The 20038-nt window shown below is 39.6% G+C and overlaps 1 protein-coding gene across 2 annotated transcripts in view; it reads right to left on the bottom strand.

Moving 5' to 3' along the window:
* Positions 1-20038, bottom strand: part of LOC117407242 (TBC1 domain family member 8-like) — a 76668-nt gene that overhangs the window by 44716 nt on the left and 11914 nt on the right. For both annotated transcript variants that reach the window (XM_059028794.1, XM_034011992.3), the window contains exons 2-3: positions 4717-4827; positions 971-1089 (exon numbers count right to left, since the gene is read on the bottom strand). In XM_059028794.1, the coding sequence (XP_058884777.1) occupies positions 971-1089; positions 4717-4827 (230 nt within the window). The remainder of the gene's footprint in view (positions 1-970; positions 1090-4716; positions 4828-20038) is intronic.

Genomic DNA, 20038 nt, shown 5'->3' with positions numbered 1-20038 from the left:
CCACAAAGTGGCTTCGTGTTCCCGCAGCTTAGCACTGCATGAGCGTTAAAGCCAATGCAACGCTTCGTGGGGGTCTCCAGTCAACAACTTTCCTTGCATTCCAAGTGGTAGTGCTTTTTACTTGGGAGCCACCCAGTTGTATATATTTTGACCTTTACACATTTCACCTTTGTATGCATTTCAAATTTCTACGTTTATACAAAAACAAAAGTTTAAGAATGAGTCAAGGAAAAACAAAAGTCACTTATTTCAACAGTACCCCCAAAAGACAATTCTGTCAGTTCAAGTTACTTTTGTAGTGTCCTTTGTCAACTCACTGACATCAGGTTCCATCCAAACAGCACTTACCTTAAACTCAGAAAGCTTTCTCTCGGAAAGCTGATTCTGGTCTAGCCTTTGTCTTGGTAATTGTTTAATTGCTGCTCTAATGATTCTCAGTTTACACTTAGAGTACATTGCCGCCTTTAGAGATTAGAGCTCTGAGTGGGGCTCTGCATTACCACCGCACTTCTGTATATTTAAATAGGAGATGATTATCCTTCTGCATGTTTTAGTTTGTCATAGACATGCAGCTGTGAATTACAAAAATAAATATCTCATGGAACTAATAGAATTACTTTTGTATAATTCTGCTGCCCACATGTCGTCAATATTTTTTACACTGAATAAAAAATAATAAATCAATGTGTTTAATTGAAAATTCTATTTCCTTATGGAATGATCTCAATACTACCACTTTTTAAATGTATATTAATCCACCTGGGATGTAGAGATACACTTAACATTACAATTTTCAATAAAATTCAACCAAAAATAAAAAAATAAAATTATATATATATGTATGTATGTATTTTTTTTTAGAGTTTTACTGAAAATAATTTTTTTTAGTGCAGTGCTGTGAAGATGTGCCACGGTTTAGATCATTTTAAAAAGAGTCTGCTCCTTACAAGATGATTCTCTGAGATCCTACCTTGATTTTGCCACTGACGAAGCTGGTGATGTCCTCTTTGTTGTCGAAGACTGGCAGGGTGTGGAGTAGGTTCTGCGTGAGCCAATCCCAGTGTTGGTTTATCTCCTCCACCGCGGCACCTTTGAAAAGTGATATTCATCCGATAATAAAAAAGCATTAAAACCCGCAGCTCTCATGATAGAGAGAACATTTTAGAAAAACTGTCTGGGCTTCTAGAGGATTATACTGGACTGCTGGCATTCAAGGCAGTGATCTACGAAACAACTGCTTGGCTTGCTCCTAAACGATGAGACGCTAGAACCTTGGAATGACTCAATCACCCTCTCCCAGAGACCCAGCGCTGCACCTCATTCCTGACTCAATCACCCTCTCCCAGACCCAGCGCTGCACCTCATCCCTGATGCAATCGCCCTCTCCCATCGAGACCCAGCGCTGCACCTCATCCCTGACTCAATCACCCTCTCCCAGATACCCAGCGCTGCACCTCATTCCTGACTCAATCACTCTCTCCCACCCAGCCCTGCACCTCATCCTTGACTCAATCACCCTCTCCCAGAGACCCAGCGCTGCACCTCATTCCTGACTCAATCACTCTCTCCCAGAGACCCAGCGCTGCACCTCATCCCTGACTCAATCACCATCTCCCAGAGACCCAGCGCTGCACCTCATTCCTGACTCAATCACCCTCTCCCAGAGACCCAGCGCTGCACCTCATTCCTGACTCAATCACTCTCTCCCAGAGACCCAGCGCTGCACCTCATCCCTGACTCAATCACCATCTCCCAGAGACCCAGCGCTGCACCTCATTCCTGACTCAATCACCCTCTCCCATCGAGACTCAGGCTCTTATTTGTGCCACATTTCAGATTGTTCTGATTCAGATTTGAACCCAGGCTTCCAGGAGGTGAAAGGCCTGCAAGCCTACTGAAATAGATTTCTCCATTATTTACATTACCACTGTATGTTCCTACTCTTGACTTTCAGGTTGTTTCATATTCTACAGTACTGATGCTACTTTAAATAACTTTGTAATGACATATACATATTTTTTCTTCTTCAGTTGCTCTGCAACTTTTATGTTACAGATGAACTGCTGAATTATAAAGCAGTAAAGTGCACACTTGAATTAAACATTACAGCTGAACATCCCATAATATAATAAATGACTCACTTTGTGATTTTAAGAACCTTAAACCTATCCTAATAAAGGGGATTTATTTCAATAATGTAAATAGCAGCAGAGCATAATACTTATATCCCAGAATTCTCCTATTTTCTTTCTTTTTTTTTATTGTATGTATTAATGTTAAGAAGTGTCAATAAATCACATGTGGGGGAAACTGCAGCTGGATTGATAGAGTTAAAGAGTGGCAGTATTTAGATCTTCCACCATTTGTTTGACCACTAAAATAAACACCAATAGTTCACCACGCAATGGAGGCAATAACTAAATCTTATGGACCTAATTTCAACTTTAACCACCCAGGCGTGCATATATTTCATGGGAACCGTGTGGCCCAAAGTGGTTTATACCTCTTATAAAATGTTTATTTCAAAGTTAATTGTCATTTGGGGAATACAAATAATTTAAACAGTTTTTAAATAAAATAAAAAAAATAAAAAACTTTTATTGTGTATACATCTGTAGTATTATATAGTCCCAAATGACATAACCTTTCATTGGTAGTCAATAATTAGTTTTAAGTTTCATATGTTAAAAATAAACTGCACATTTGTTACTGTATGTACTGTCTTGTCACTATATAAACATGGACATATCAGCTCTGAAGATCACAATAAGCTGCTATTACATGCATGGAGACCCCAGCACGGTGCTCTTGCACAGTTCCCACAGGGAATGCCAACTGGCAGGAAAACTTTCCGAGCTACAACTTCCTACACAGGAAGGCATCTTTATAGAAATGAAGAATTACAGTACACTAATCATGCAGTTGACTTGATATGTAAACACACATTTTTCTTTGTTCCCATTGTGGTCTGCTCAGGTAAGTAGAAATTGACTCCATGTACAGTACTGAGTCCTCTCAAACAGTCTCCAAACAGTCTCCAAACAGTATTTTCAGTTGCTACAGCGTTATACAGTAGCAGGCCAGACAATAGAACTACCAACACTGGTTTTGATCTAGCAATGCAATCCTGAACCGCTCAATGTTTGCAAACATGATAAAATAGTCATGGAAATGAAAAAGGGTTATTAAAGTGACATTTGAAGCTACTTACTCTTTAAATTAGGGATACAACAGTTATGATTTTCCTGAACCAAAACCGCAAAACCAAACAATAATGGCAAAAGAGAAAACCGAACTGAAACTGAAACTTAATTTTGTATACAATGAAAAGGCGTTGGTAGCATTTTCAGGAGCCCATCGCATACTTTGCTGCATATAGGTGGTTCATATTAACATCCCTTAATATGGTAGCATAAATCAAAAGTTCTGACAGGACTTACCTGATTGATTCAGACAGTCCTCAGTAGGGATAACTGCAGCTTCATACTTAGTCTGAGTGTTCAGATATCTAGGGCTGTTTTCAGCCTGTGTACCCTAACATAAACTTTTTGTTTAAAAAACATGCATCCTAAGAAGTGAAAAGCTGAAGCTGGAAGTTTTTGAGTTAAAATAAAAAAAAAGTTGAGTCTGTCGCGTCTGTTAAATTACTCCGTGTAGACCGAATAAAAAAATAACATGATGCTAAACTGACTAAAACAGTCAAATGTAAAATAACTGAAAGAATTTTGGAACTGGAATAAGCAGCAAACTGGGCAAAGCTGCAAAATGAAAGGATGCTGCAGCAGTTCAGTTTATTTTATTCAGGTAGCTTCACTTGCTGTGTATATATTAGAAATGTGTTTTGTTTGTCTGATTACTTTGTTGCAGCATTCTAGCGGCATATTGATTGAATTCAAGTGTAAGGGCCTTACCCAAGGATTATATTCATACAATATTCTATTCTTTCTACATTTTGTATAATTGTATAATACATTGGTATAGGTAATGCATGTAAATAGCATGTGTGAGAATGTAAGGTTGGCAGGGATGGGGTTAATTCTGTCCCTGCCAAGAATCACAGGTGTGGCCATTCCCCAATTAGGTAATTGAGTGCTAATTGGGGAGTGGTCATCTGTATAAAAGGGGAGAGAAATCATTTCTTTGGGAAAGGGAGTTTGGTGAGTGTTTCGGACCTGGTTTGTGTAAATGTAGTGAAGGTGAATGCCCAGCTTACAGGTGTTTTGTTCTTTTGTTTAAACCTGTTATTTTTGGCCTGTTTATTTATTTGTTGTTTGTTTAATAAATGTGCGCTTGAACTACAGCTTCTTGACTCGTTTGTCACACTTAATTAAAAAACACGTGTGTAATAGTGGTATGTCCCGTTCCCTTGGCTGCACAAATGCAGTTTTTTTATTTTTTTATTTCAAACTTTATTTCGGTTTTACCAAAAAACGACTTGATGTCAAAAACAGGTGAAAGAGTTGATAAAAAAACAAACCGGTCTGGCAAACAAAGGATGGTTTTAAAAGGGTTAAAACAGAAATGGGAGATGAGACCAAATGCACAACTGTGCATTTATAACCAGGCAACATTATCCAATAGTTGTTTTGTATTATTGGATGTTATTAGGTCTAGGTCCAATCCCAACCTTAACCTAATCATTATTAACAGTTATTATTGTGTAACTATTGAGTAATTATTGTTATTGTTAACCTACTTGAGGAAAACTGAACTTACCACTGGCGATGGCCCAGTACACCTGCGACCCTGGTACCTGCAGCAGGATTCGGAAGGGGGCGACTCGGGCATTGGAGTCCAACACAGCATCTAGAGCGCCAACTAAGAGACCTGCACAAGAGAAGAAAAGGGGGATTTTACGACATATTTATTTACCAACTGCACAGGGCTTTTATTTTGCTTATTTTATTTCATAAAAGCAACTTTAACTCAATTAAAATTGTGACATCATTGCAAAATAACTTTCTGCAACTGCAATAACGTTCTTCAAATTCTGCACGAGTTCAGGAGAGGTTTCTGGGGTCACGAGAGCTTCGTTTTACAACACACACACACAGACTGAGCTAACACACACATATAATAGAGAATTTGTCAGTCATTATTTGTAATTATATTTTATGAAGACATCACCTTGTATATGTATGAGTGGCTTTCTCAAAGGACTTGCCTCAGTCCCCATAATTCCTGGCTGCAGCTCTGTTGGCTACATTATAAAGTTGGCTAAACTACAGTACTTAATTATGATTCAGGCAAGATTTTCGGAATTATTATACAAAGACTACATATGTTACTGATATTTAATTAAACATTCATTCACAGTAATACAGAAGAATTTACTTAAAGAAAAATCTGGCAGCTGTCACCAGCGCCAAGGGAGAATTAATGAGCATTGCTGATGTCAGAAAGAAAAAACCACCAAGGTGTCAAATAAGGAAGAGTAATGATTAATCTCTGTACTGCAATGAGGCACACAAGCGAAAGCAATTTGTGCTTATAAATGAATGTTGTTTTTTTTCTTTTGTAAATCTATACATTTTGCTACCGTGTACATTATCCAACACTGATGTAAGTGTATACATACTGTGGCAAGGCAGGAGCCCTGTGCATGAGGAGGGTTTTTTGTGTAAATGTATATGTAAATATTGTGTATTTATTGTAATTAATGAAGTACCTGATGCACCTGGGGGAGCCTGCCTGCTGTGTGTGATTCCCAGGTGTGGAATCTAATAGCAGGTTAGGTGTGTTCCAGCGGGGCGTCAGGTATAAAAAGGTTCCATTTATTCCCCTCAGGGCTGCTGCAAAACCAAAGCCAACTGGGCTAAAGAAGTTGAAATTCGCTGACGAGATTGTGCATGCGTGCGTGTGTGTGTGTGAATGTGAGAGAGAGAACCGAAACCAGGGTTGGATACCGAAGAGTGAGTAAGCAAGTCGAAACTGCCGACAGCTGGGCGAGTAGCCGGAGTTCGTTTATTATTGAACAGAAGAAGATTATTTCAGAGAGACTGTAGATTCCACCAAAATTTTCGTACTGTTCAGTGTGTCAATATGTAAATAAATCCTGTTCGCCTGTGGGGATGATCAACTTCAACCACCGTCTCAATCTCCTGCCTGTCACTCAGCAGCGAATGCACACACCCACATGACAGACAGCTACTCTGTCACAAGCATAAATACCCTGTATCTTTATAAACAAGGGATTTAGGGGAGCTCCCTAATAAAAGCTGAATCTCAAAATAATAATTGTGTGAATATAGTAATTGTTACAGCTGTGTATAATGGTATTTAAAACAGGATTCATTCATCCGACTTTTTACATATCCGCCCTTTCTCCACCACAGTCGAATACGCGACGGACTATTATATCTGCAAGCCATTACTTCATTTATGTATGCACCAAAATGCATTTCACAAACCCTGTTTCATCACAAAATTCCTACCTTGACATACCAAAATATACATGCTGTTGCTAAACAAAAGGATTGCCAGAGCTGTCTCCAGTACAAAAGGGGGAGGAGCAGCTGCCATCTCCAGAGCCACAAGGGGAGGAGCTTCCACCAGCTCCAAAGTCAGCAAGGCAACCACCGGGCCAATCTCAGCAGCCGTTACACCTACTGCTGAGGGGAGCATGGCGAAAACCAGCTGCACGTCTGGAGGGTCCAGCGTCCGTATATCTGGAGGGTCCAGAGTTGCTATTGCTAGCGCCACCCCTGGCGCAGTGCCCAGCACCGCCACCCCTGCCAGAGTGCCCCGAGCCGCTGCCTGCGTTGCCCCTGCTGGAGTGCCCCACGCCGCTGCCTCTGGGTCACAGCCCTCGACCCGGGCTCCCTGACACTTGTGTCCGGACCTTTGGTCACTGGGCTTAGCTCACGGGTCGCTGCATTACCTGGTGGCCCAGACGTCGCCCCACGGTCGCCAGGGCTCGCACCTCTGCCGGCTCCTGCACTCCCGATGCCCTGTCCACATCGCCTGGGTGCCCTTTGCCAGAGGGAAGCACCGGAGTCGGGACCAACTCGCCCGCCAACCCACCCACGGACATGGGGGGAGGTGGCCGATTGCGGCCATGTATGCTGCGCACATAACAGGAGGTGTGTGGCAGGGCGAAAGCCCCTAATGTCATGTGTGTGTGTGGGAATGTAAAGTATCTGGTCTGTGCAACACCATTCAGTAACACTCCCAGCTATATTTGACAGTAAAATGCTGCCTATGTGTGTCCCAGCATCAAGGTGGCGCTGAGTGGGGGGGGGGGTGGAAGGCAGTGGCATTGGGATGACAGCATCACTGTCGAAACTTCCCAAGGTGTTGTGGGCTAGTCGACAAAATACCGGAGATGGGAGGTGCCTACCTGTTGACCCCTGCGAACTGCCCCATCCAGTCCATTCTAAGCAGTTGCCATGCTAAGACGCTAGGGAATCAAATCCACGAAGAGCAAATTGCAGGAAGATTGCAACACTCAATCTTCCTCCACAATAATAAATGTAAGACATACACGTTTGTCTTTGACCAAGTAAAGTAATGGCAAGCAGGTTAAATAAGTGTGTGTCCACATGGCTATAAATACCTGTGGAATACAAACTGAGCAAGGAGTAAACTATGGTAGTTTGTAGTAAACCCACAACAAAGGATTATGTTGTAGTGTAAACATGGACTGTGGTCCACTGCACTTAAACATTTTGCATTAAAGCAAATTGCGAGCGCTCATAAAAAACAGACATTTTTTAATATCACCAAGCTGACGTGACAAAAGGATCAAACAAGTGACAATACAAACTGAGAACACTGCTTAGTCAGCTGACTCCTCCCTAATCACCTCCTGTTTTAGTGCAGGAAATACCAGTACATTTACCTTCTAATACGTTATTTGGGAAAGAGTTATAGATGAGTATGCTGAATGGACAGAAAACGTTTTTGGCGATTCAAATTCAGGCCCAAGCCTGACTTGAAAATTACAATTTTTGACCCACATCCGAACCGCAAACCGTGAAGAAGTTCACATCCTGACCCGAACCCAACCCGCTTTTGCGGGTCACCCGCGGGCACCCGACCCGATGCAGGACTCAAGTGTACAGTATTACCATCACTTCATAGATCTCACATTTTCCTATATGAAAGAGGCACACATTATGTTAAATGTGTATTTGATTTTTAATTATATTTTTTCATAGCATTTGTATATAATAAAACTGGCAAACATATCTTACACTCTTTTCCATGCTGTATTTCCCGTTGAAGGAATGCAGGTGACACATGTGAGTTGCTTCTGAACTTTTCATTTTTTTAGACATTATAACTATTTGCCATCTATTTTCTTTAAAATTCCTTGAAGAGGGGGCTCCCGAGTGGCGCATCCAGTAAAGGCGCTCCGCGCGGAGTGCAGGATGTGCCCTATATCCTGGAGATCGCAGGTTCGAATCCAGGCTATGTCACAGCCGACCGTGACCGGGAGTTCCTAGGGGGCGGCGCACAATTGGCTGAGCGCTGCCCGGGTAGGGAGGGCTTAGGTCGGCAGGGGAATCCACGGCTCACCGCGCATCAGCGACACCTGTGGCCGATAGGGCGCCTGTGGTTCTGCAGTGGAGCAGTGCGAAAAATGATGGCTTGGCAGGAACACGTTTCGGAGGACTCTTGTTCCAGCCCCCGTTTCCCGAGTCGGCAGGGGGGGTTGCGAACGGTAAGCCGAGGATACAGATAACAATTGGGCATGCTAAATTGGGGAGAAAACCGGGGTAAAAAATTGGCGAAGACTAAATTAAAAGAAAAAAAAAATTCCTTGAAGATAGACACATTGGCTAGCATTTGAGTACCAATCACTTATTTTCCAATGACTGACATGTTTTCAATGGTGACTTAATTCCACCATGCATCATTTTTGACTGTCTATCTCTCCCGATATCCACAGATATTAAAATATCATCTTGTGTGTCATGTTAAGTGTCATCGTTCATAAGTTGAACTGAGATAGCCATGGCAATAGAGTTTGGTTTTTTATAGGTCACGGTAGTTGGGCAGAGTAACTATGTTGACTCCCAACATGCACACACACACACACACACACACACACACTCTCTGGTGCAACTGTAGTGTGGAAAAGTAAAATACTCTAGTCAGGTCAATTTAAAGCTGTTTAATTACTCAGAAAAGATGCAGAGCATTGCAATTAATGTTTCTCATTTAATTTCTCCTCTCATTTCATGACTGCCTCATGAATAATGTTTCAACTAATCCTTACACGCTACAGCAAACAGATTACTGTTTTGGAACAGTATTGTTTAAAATGTAGTCTACGTGACTGTTCAGGCCTTTGCTTCAAATGGCATTTATTTATGATAAGCCTATCTTCACAGATTTGCTGTATATAGTTTTGTTCTTTCCTTTTTCATAAAAATGTTAATAATTGATCACAAAAAATAGTAATTATAAAAATCAGTTTTGGAATCTGTATTTCTATTATTGATGTGCCATATCAAAACTGGCCCTTAAAACCACTAATGATGCCCCCTAGTGATAAAGGCCAAGAGCTGAGAAATGGAAGGCATGGCGGCCCAAGGTTTTGATCTGTTAGACCTCCCAGCGGTTCAAGGAGAAAAATGTGTACAAATTATCCCTCATTCCATTTGTAGTTAATTAATGTTTGCTGCACCTGAGGTGAATCTGAGATAACAAAACTAACAGTGAGCAGCTGGAAGTACTGTAGTGTTATAAATAGTGAGATAACTCACAAATTACCTCAGCTGTCAGTGCTACTTCTGCATCAACCTCCCACCCCCCACATCTAGAAACTGCAGTTCTGTTGGCAAGCACAAAGCAATGATTTTGCGTGGGAACAGAATTTTGCCTCAAAATAACAGATCTAATATTCTGAAATTGAATTCTAAAGTTTAAACAGCATTTTGTGCATTGCATTAAAAAAATGATTATACACTGATCCCACAATATTCGAAACAGATTTGTTTTTCAACAAAATTGCTTTACACATCATGCCACTAATTTATTAAGCTGATGAAACTTGTGTTGAAAGCTCACATATGTTAAAAAAAATTCTCTGCCATGCACATCCATGCACTATACAGTATACTGTAAGTCTCAAAAGGACAGTATTGAAAGAAACATGAATTTTAAAACATGCCATCTGGTACTGCACTAAGTTCAATAAATCTTGTTTTACAAACTGATAACTTAGTGTAGTACCACATGCCTGTTTAAAAATGAAAATAATGCTATAATGTGTTTCTTTAAAAACTCAATATTTGAGACCTATGTAACTAATGGAAGTGCAACATGGGTCATATTCATGGACTTTTTTGTTAGCTACAGTACAGAAGTTCTAAATCACAATGTAGACTATTTTATGATTCGTAATTTAAAGGACATGGTGCAAACTAAATAATTCTACTAAATCTTACCTAATATAATATAATGCACACATTATGGTAAAGGTGGGTTTGATTTTTTCATTTGAAGCTGCTGAATAATTACTGAATGCTCCTTACAGATACTGTACTTCAATGCTGTACTTTGGTGAACTTCATAAAGTCGCTAAGGCACCATTAAAAACATGTCAGTCATGGATGGATACTTGGATGCAATCCAATGCATCTATCTTCTGAGAGTGAGTTATTTAACAGAAAATAAATGGCAGTTAAATTTTAATTTTTTTTTCCCCTGGAGAAATATATTTTTAAAAATGTGCTCAAGAAAAGTAAGATATGTTCACCAATTGTATTGTTTATAAACGCACTGAAAAAATACCATTAAAAATAAAAAACACTTGAACAGATTTTTTCTTTCATAAAAGGTAAATTGAGACAGACGAGGTGGTGCTAATCTACAGTATGATGCGGATACCAAACATTACTAAAATCCCCCACACTCACCTGCTGTAGGTACATTGTGACTTTGCCTCTGCAAAGAAAACAATACCATGTTAAGGACCATAAAGCATTGGGTTACAATGTTGACCTACATCCATAGCACTGAAAAACAGCATCAAGTACCATATGTCTAAGCAAACTTGAATCAAATTTAGGCAAGGTGTTGTGAAGATACAGCCAGAACTAAACAGAGACCAGAACTCAAAAATTAGGTCACCGAATTCCAATTCAATACATTCAAGATACGGAATGCCCACATCACGATTCATCACTACTGGGTGAGAAACAGGGTCATTCCCTGTTGCTGGGGATATTACTCGAAGGATCTGTAGCATTTATGGCTGGATTTTTTAGAACATTTTATAGCTCCTCTATTGAATCACTTAGTTTTAGGGGTAACCCCGAGATAACCACAGGTGGTTGATGCAATCCTAGGGGGTTCCCCAGTTCTGTAAAACCTCGCTGAGGCTTATCTAGGCAGGGTGTCAAGATCACAAAGCTTGTTGTCTTGGATTTCTCTGGTAGCTGCTATCAGACAGTGTAACTGTGGTCTTACTGTAGAACCCAAGATAAACTTGGTTTTGAAATTAGTCATCTCACCATGAACCAGTATTCTTGTTATAATAAATTGGCAGGACTAGTCTTTGATGCTCTGCTCTTCTGATACTGTTTTTCAAGGTAAGCCAAGTAAAGGAGGTGAGAAATTGCTTTCATATAAAAGCAAAGTGTTTCTCATTTAAAAAATACAGCAGCCTCTCTCAACTCTGTACTTAATTCCCAAGCCCTTTTAATAATAAACTGGAGACAAAAATCTGTTTTTTTGCTATTTTTTTTTTTTTTGTAATTATTATTGCTCTAATGGGTTAGTCAATCATATAAACTGATATAAACTAACACAATTAAACTAAAGTACATTACTAATGTATTTAAGTTAAATACAAAAACTATTTTCACTTTCCGGTCCAAATCAAATGCTGCTCAAATGAAGGCTTTAGTTTGCTCCACTGAATTGACTATAGTATAAAGCAGAGGATATCAAACAGTAGTTAAAGTTATACATTTTTTTCTTTTCTGTATTTCAGGCAAAAACAGTACAACAGTAAACAGTACAACAGTAAACAGTACAACAGTAGACATTGTGGGTTTTTTCTTTTCTTTTTTAAATCCCTGCCATTGTAGTTAAAGCACAATAAACAAAGTGGCAGACACATTTTTATAAAGTAATAGCATTACTGAGGTACACTTATGCCTTTATTTTAGCTGTACACACAAGTGAAAACTCGAATTAAACTTAAATAAACTATTTTAAAAATCTAAGTGAAATAGGGGAGGTTTTATTGCTTTCTTCATAACAGAAAATCGCCACAAAACAAAACGTTGATCACTATACCAAACATTTACCTTGCAAGTTGGGCAAGTGTTTGGAAAGCCTGACGCATGTTCGAGTGACGCACAGTACCTGCATGCAGCATTTCTTTTCCTCCTCGTATTCCTGAAGAGACATGCCCCAATGAAGCTGGGGGAGTGACGAGGGACTGCTGTGATTGGATACAAACTGAGAGGCTATGACTACTATGAGTAGGCGTGGAGTTTTGAAACAGTTAGAGAGAGGAAGGCGAGAGTCAACGACATTTAACAAAGGGAGAACATCCAATTATAGAAATACTAGTTCATTTTTATTTCGAATCTAATAAGTTGGATTGTTATCGCATCCAATTCAAACCTCTTGTACTCGCCTATCGCTGTTTTGACCTTTCTGCTCCCTCCTATCTCCACGCTATCATTTCTCCCTACACCACTGGCATATTAGTTGTACCCCCCTCCGCTTCCCCGCTTCCAGAGCCCTCTCCTTCTCCACCCTTGCCCCTCAGTGGTGGAACGACCACCTTCCAGCGCCTCCTCAAGACACACCTGTTCAGACAGCATCTGTAAACCTCACAACTCTCGACTATATGGCACCCAATTGTACCAGTACTTGCATCAGCTTGTACTTGCACTGAACTGCTCCATACCTTGCTGTATTATACTACTGCTCTTAATTATAACCACTTTCTGTATTTTGTATTTGATTTTACTCTTATAGGTATCCATATTCAAATTTTTTGTAAAATGTTGCTCTTATTTGAAATCGTTCTCAGGCATTTATTGTACTTACCACGTGCTCTTACTGGACGTTACACATCTAAGCAAATATTTTTTACTATAAGTTAACTGCTCTTAGTCAAACTCGTAATTATTTACTGTATTCTTTATTTTGCTGTTATTTAAATGTTATCTTATTGTACTTATCACATTACAGATAAGAGCAGTTGTATTCTGTAATGTGATATTCTATAATGAGATAATTTGCAAGGAGGTATTTTGTAATGTAATACTTTGTATTGTGATACTTTGTAACAACTGTAAGTCATCCTGGATAAGGGAGTCTGCTAAGAAATAAATAAATAAATAAATAAATAAGTAAATACATAATAATAATAATAATAATAATAATAATAATAATAATAATAATAATAAATCACATTTCGCAGACTCATTTACTGTTGACAACAAGGCCAGTTTACATGAGGGCAGTTCAGCAGAAACAATGATCACAGATGGAAGGATTTGCCCTGACGTGGTTCAGTTTTTATACTACTCTGTAAACAGAGAGAGAGACTAGAGATTTTTAAACATAGCTGTACCAGGAGACCATCCATGAAGTAAACTGTGTTAAAATAAAATAGAATTCCCTAATAATGTGTGGAAATAGAGAAGGCATTTTTTTTAAAATTATTTTTATTTAAAACGTCTTAACTAACAAAACCCAATTGGTATTTACGCAATGTGCGTCCTAAAATATTGTCTTGAGAAAGAATATTGTATAATATACATATACTGTATTAGTCTATCAGACTATTACAAAAGAAAATAAATACAATGTCACCATAACAATCCTACTTAATAGATTCTGAGGTAAAAATGAACTGTATTTAACTGACCCTCTCTTGTTACTCTGTCTACTCTCTCGCCTCCTCTCCTTCCCTGCTTTAAAACTCTGCGCCCAATCACAGCAGCCATAGCCTCTCAGTTTGTATCCAATCATTGCAGACTCTCAGTTGAAACCACACCTTTGTCACTCCCCCAGCTTCATTGGGGCATGTCTCTTCAGGAATACAGGTAGGAAAAAAAAAATTACGCTACCTGCATCTGTATCCCCCGATTCTGAGTCACTTGCCAAATCTGCAGCAGCACTTTGTTGATCCTTTTTTTCAATGTTAATCCCAAACATCACTTGCCATTTTACAAACCGACGTTCAAATCCTGGCAAAGTGATAAATCGTTGCAAGGCAAAACATGTTGTGATATGTAGTTCTAATATCTACCAATAACATCATTTATGGCAGACACAGACATAGATTTGTGCCTTTGAGTTCAAGTGCAGCAATGTTTGTTTGAATGTTCAGAGAAAAAAAAAATATCTGCACTAAAGAAAATAATATTACTCCATACCACTATTTTCACATCACACTACTAGAGCCTTCTCTTGCTGATCAACCAATGAGCACTGTCATTAAGCGAAATGGCTGGAGATTTGTGATGCATGCCAAAATGAAATCTGATCAGAATGAAAGCTCGGACAATCAACATGTATTGATTACACTGAACAGAAACAGAAGCAGTAAGAGGAATGCGAATGCAAGCAGCATGAACTGCGCAAAATGAAAGCTGGACAGCGCCACTGATTAAGATAAAGGTTGATTAAGAGAGGGCCACAGTGGGCACATTAGGGGGCAGCAGTGTGGAGTAGTGGTTAGGGCTCTGGACTCTTGACCGGAAGGTCATGGGTTCAATCCCAGGTGGGGGACACTGCTGCTGTATCCTTGAGCAAGGTACTTTACCTAGATTGCTCCAGTAAAAACCCAACTGTATAAATGGGTAATTGAATGTAAAAATAATGTAATTGTATGTAAAAATAATGTGATATCTTGTAACAATTGTAAGTCTAAATCCCTAAATCCCTGTTTAACAGAATCGGCTTTGTTCAGCATTGTACTCCATAGAACTTAAAAGCTTCACAGCCACCTGACAGCTTGGGTTTCCTTTCACTCTTTCATATCTTTATTCGAAGGCAGTTTCTGAATAATATATTAGGTGTATAAATTCAAGTGAGTAGCTTTCTAGGGCAAGGACTCCAAACTCCACTGCAGTACAGTAGCAATCGGGGACATAAAATACAAGTTAATGTGTTTGCTGGCTACCTCTAATCACGTTGAGAGTGTATTTCTCACACACTATTTTTGTCAGACCAGTGAACATTTTGAAAGTATTGTTATTTTACACATGTACCTTTCAGAAAAATTCTATGAAAAGCACTATTCTCACTGGGTAGAAAACACATTGATATAGCAACTATGACATAGGTTCTCATCAAAAATGTGTGGGAGGCACAAGTTTTATCCCCATTGGCAGCAAATTCCAGGTAGAGTATTACATGCTAGTCAGTACTATACAGTGCCTATAGGAAGTATTCACCCCCCTTGGATGTTTTCAAAGTTTGTTGTGTTACAACCTGAAATCTTGATCCATTTAAATGGGATTTTATTTCCTTTGATTTACACAGCCTACTCAACACTTTGAAGAGGCAATAGAATTTTTATTGTGAAAACAGTTAATGAAAAATAAAAAAAACGGAATGTCTTGGTTTCATAAGTATTCACCCCCCTGAGTCAATACTTGGTAGAACCACCTTTGGCGGCAATTACAGCTGCGAGTCTTTTGGGGTAAGTCTCTACCAGGTTTGCACATCTGGATCGTGCAATATTCACCCATTCTTCTTGGCAAAATTGTTCAAGCTCTGTCAAGTTGGATGGGGATCATTGGTGAACAGCAATCTTCAAATCTTGCCACAGATTCTCAATCGGATTCAAGTCCGGGCTTTGACTGGGCCACTCTAGGACATTCACGTTCTTGTTTTTAAGCCACTCCACTGTCGCTTTGTCTGTGTGCCTTGGGTCATTGCCCTGCTGAAAGGTGAATCTCCGTCCCAGTCTTAGGTCTTTTGCAGACTGAAGCAGGTTTTCCTCAAGGATTTGCCTGTATTTAGCTCCATCCATTTTGCCTTCAACCCTGACAAGCTTCCCACTCCCTGCCGATGAAAAGCATCCCCATAGCATGATGCTGCCACCACCATGCTTCGCAGTAGGGATGGTGTTACCTGGGTGATGTGCTGTGTTGGGTTTGCGCCAGACATAACGCTTTGCATTTAGGCCAAATAGTTCAATTTTTGTTTCATCGGACCACAGAATCTTTTACCACATCTTTTCAGAGTCTCCCACATGCCTTTTTGCAAATTCCAAGTGGAATTTTACATGGACTTTTTTTCAGAAATGGCTTCCTTCTTGCCACTCTTCCATGCAGGCCAGATTTGTGGAGGTAAGTCTTTCAGAGTTGTCATTGGCCTCTTGCTGGCTTCTCTGACCAATGCCCTTCTTACCCAGCTGCTCAGTTTGGGAGGACGGCCTGCTCTAAGCAGATTCTAGGAGGTGCCGTATACCTTCCACTTTTTAATGATCGACATGACTGTACTCCAGGGATATTCAATGCCTTTGAAATCTTTTTATACCTCTCCCCTGATCTGTGCCTTTCCACAACTTTATCCCAGAGTTGTTTTGAAAGCTCCTTGGTCTTCATAGTAGTATCTTTGCTTTGAATGCATGTAACAGGGTGAGGTGCCCTGTACATTGTTTGTTTACTTTTAGATCGGGGTCCCCCTCTGCCCCTGTGTTATTTTGTATTATTATTATGATTTATTATTGTATATATGTCGGCGAGCGCCGTATATTTAGTTATTGTTTTATGTATAGATGTGACGACGTAGCCGTTTGTGTTATTATTTAGTAGCGTGGATGGGAAGCCCCATCCACATAGGATTTTAGTAAACTCGTGCAGAAGGTGGCCATCTCCCGAATTAATTAGGTGATTTAATTTGTTGCTAATCGGGAGATGGTCACCTGTTATAAAAAGCCTGCAGTTCTCTAGTTCGGGGTGGGTGATAGAGAGGAGAGAGCGAGCAGAGAGACGGAGAGCGAGCGAAATTTACTTAAAAACGAAACTAACCAAGGATAGGGTCAGTGAAGGCGATTGCCCAGCCTGACCGGTTGTAGTGTTCGTGATTTGTTTTTGTTAACCCTTTTATTTTGCTCTGTGAGCGCAAGTGTTCTTTTGTTTAAATATTTATTTTATTTTTGTTATTAATAAAAACGGCAGCCAGACGATTCTTTCTTTTGAACTGCAGTACTTCCCCGGTGTCAGTTTTATTTTTCCCTTCCTGCTTCTGCCTGACGTCAGACCCTCAGTCATTCCTGTCACAATGCACTACCCAACTGTGGGACCTTACAGAGACAGGTGTATTTAATCTGAAATCATGTGAACCACTTTTATTGCACACAGATGGACTCCATTTAACTTACTGTGTGAAATCTGAAGGCAATTGGTTGCACCTGAGCTTATTTAGGAGTGTCATAGCAAAGGGGGTGAATACTAATCTAATGAAGACTTTTCAAGGTTTTATTTTTAATTGATTTGTTTTTTCACCCCCCACCCCCACCCCCATTTTTTCACACATTGAAAGTGTTGAGTAGGTTGTGTAAGTCAAAGGAAAAAAAATAAAATTTAAATGCATCAAGATTTCAGGTTGTAACACAACAAACTGTGAAAACGTCCAAGAGGGGTGAATACTTACTATAGGCAATGTATATAGGGTTCCTACACAACACTTTACGGTCATGCCATAAATATTCATATTGCTAAACTTTTTTATTACAGTTTTACAATTAATTAAGGATACGGTACCATGAAATTCTTAGAACTTCATTGATTTTCTGGTCTCTCATGTATTTTCATATGGGAACTTCTACACGCACTGGCAGAAAGCCCCAGATAAGAGTTTTGCATAGCAGACTGTGCCACCAGTGGCCACAGTGTGAGACGGAAGTTTCTTCGGTTAGGAGCTCATGGTGCAGACAGCTGAAGAAATACTGTAGAGCAGTGGTGCAAATGGCTCTTCAAGGGAAGTCCAAACCAGACCTTTCTGCACATGTTATCATGGTCACCCCAGCACGGAGTGACAGATAGCTGTGGTCAAGTTATTTGCAACCCCTCTGCATTATGACAAGTGAAACAGGAACCACAACAAACCACTGCACATTTACAAAACCTCCCAGATAAGAACAGCACAGCGAAACACCATAAAACTAGTGCTTGTTGCTCCTGTTCAACAGATTAGTCGCCCGCCATTTGTATTGTTCAGACCTGAAGATTATGTTAAAGCATGGCTAGGCAAAGGTTAGCATGCAGCTACCACCACCACCACCACCACCAAGTAACCAACTAACCTAAATGATATCTTCCTTAATTATAAGATCCACCTTTTTGTTTACAAATTAATCCCATTGCAGTTTTGTATAAAATGACTGTTTCAGAATAGGTACAAAAATACTGATTAGACTTGTATTATTGTTGTTGCAGTGTCACATTCCAGTTGAAAATCTTCAGCTAAGCTGAAGTGGTACTTTTTCAGCTAGTCAGATTAGCCAGTCACAATTTCTTCAAGTCAGTCATAACCCTAAATTTGGGTCTATGTCACGGTCAGTGGTTTTAAAAGTCAGTGTAAGAAGTATTCAAGTAAACAACTGTAAAGCAATTTTAGAGTGTGTTCACACTGGGTCCGTTTAGAGGGTTTGGTCCGCACTCGGTATGGTTCGGTACATTTGGCGTGAAGTGTGAACAACAAAGTCCGCTTGGGAATGAACCGTACCGAGTCCACCTAAAGAGGTGGTCTCGGTCCGTTTGACAAACGCACAGAGTCTGGTTCACTTGTTAAACGTCAATGTGAACAACTGCTGGACTCGGTCCTTTTGCACATACGAAACAAACTATACAAGGTAACCTGACAAGGAAGTAAACATTTTGCACATATTTTAGTTTATATTCTGAGGAAATAAGCAACATGTCTTTGGGAACTACATTTGAGTCACCAGACATCCCAGGAAAACTGGGAATGTCATGAATTTCAGGCTTCATTTGTCCTGGTCAGAAACAGTAAATTGCATTATTCCCCTACTGTAGGCATTCAATCCATTTATTAATTAAACTAGCAAAGTGCTCCCCCAGTGCTTTTTTCCACAGCAATATGTAAGAGTCTAAAACATGCTATATTAAAAACCGGAGCAATACATCAATAGCTGCCATCTTTCAATATGCCTTACAGGATATTGTAAACATCCGGCTCACACACCATATAAACGAACCGAGTGCACTTGCAAACTGCATTGTGAACACAACAGACTCAGTACTAAAACAAATTGGAAAACAACCAAAAAAAACAAACTTTAGCTGGCATTCAAACAAACTCGGTCCCTTTGCAAGCAGATAAGTGTGAACAGCAAGCACATTGAAGCATTGGCTTCTGCAGAATATGATGTTACATTTCCATATATTTTGGGGATAATATACAGCAATATGTTCAAACAAATGTTATGTCTCAGATTACGAATTTGCTATAAGCACAACTGTGTACCTAATTAAGAAAAAAATACTGGATTCCTCTGTTCTTTGCAAACTATAGAAAGCAACCACACACAACAACTGCATATGAAGATCATTACTAACGGCATGGCTTGCACTGTGCTTAAATAAACTGAACAATCTCTGCTTTAATAAAACTAAATTGCAGCAGATAAAAGCATTCCAAAGGTATCTCCATGAACAGAACAATGACGACTTTTGTTTTTTACAATGCTGTTACCTGACCTGGGTTGCATTTGTAACAATGTTACTGATTTTTATCTTAGTAAAACCCAGCAGTGATATCCGGAACAGTGAATGAGAGTGGCATCTTCAATAACAAGTGAATTCAGGTTTTTATTGGGATTTCATTCTTTGTATTTCGTCTTGCTTTCAAATTGCAGCATTTCCCAAAGATTCTTGATATGGAATCATCACATTTTATTTTATATACAGATCTATAACTGTGATCCTGGATAAACAATTATCCCAGTGTGTTTAAAATGAACATATCTCATAGTCGCCTTGGATAAAGGCGTTTGCTAAATAAACAAATAATAATCTTGGGATACCCTTACACATGATTAAACTTGACAACATAGTCGTGTATAGACATGCTGTTGTTT

Source organism: Acipenser ruthenus, chromosome 8 (genome assembly GCF_902713425.1).
Source record: "Acipenser ruthenus chromosome 8, fAciRut3.2 maternal haplotype, whole genome shotgun sequence".
NCBI lineage: Eukaryota > Metazoa > Chordata > Actinopteri > Acipenseriformes > Acipenseridae > Acipenser > Acipenser ruthenus.
The sequence above is the reverse complement of the archived record's forward strand: the minus strand, read 5'-3'. Positions and strand labels throughout refer to the sequence as shown.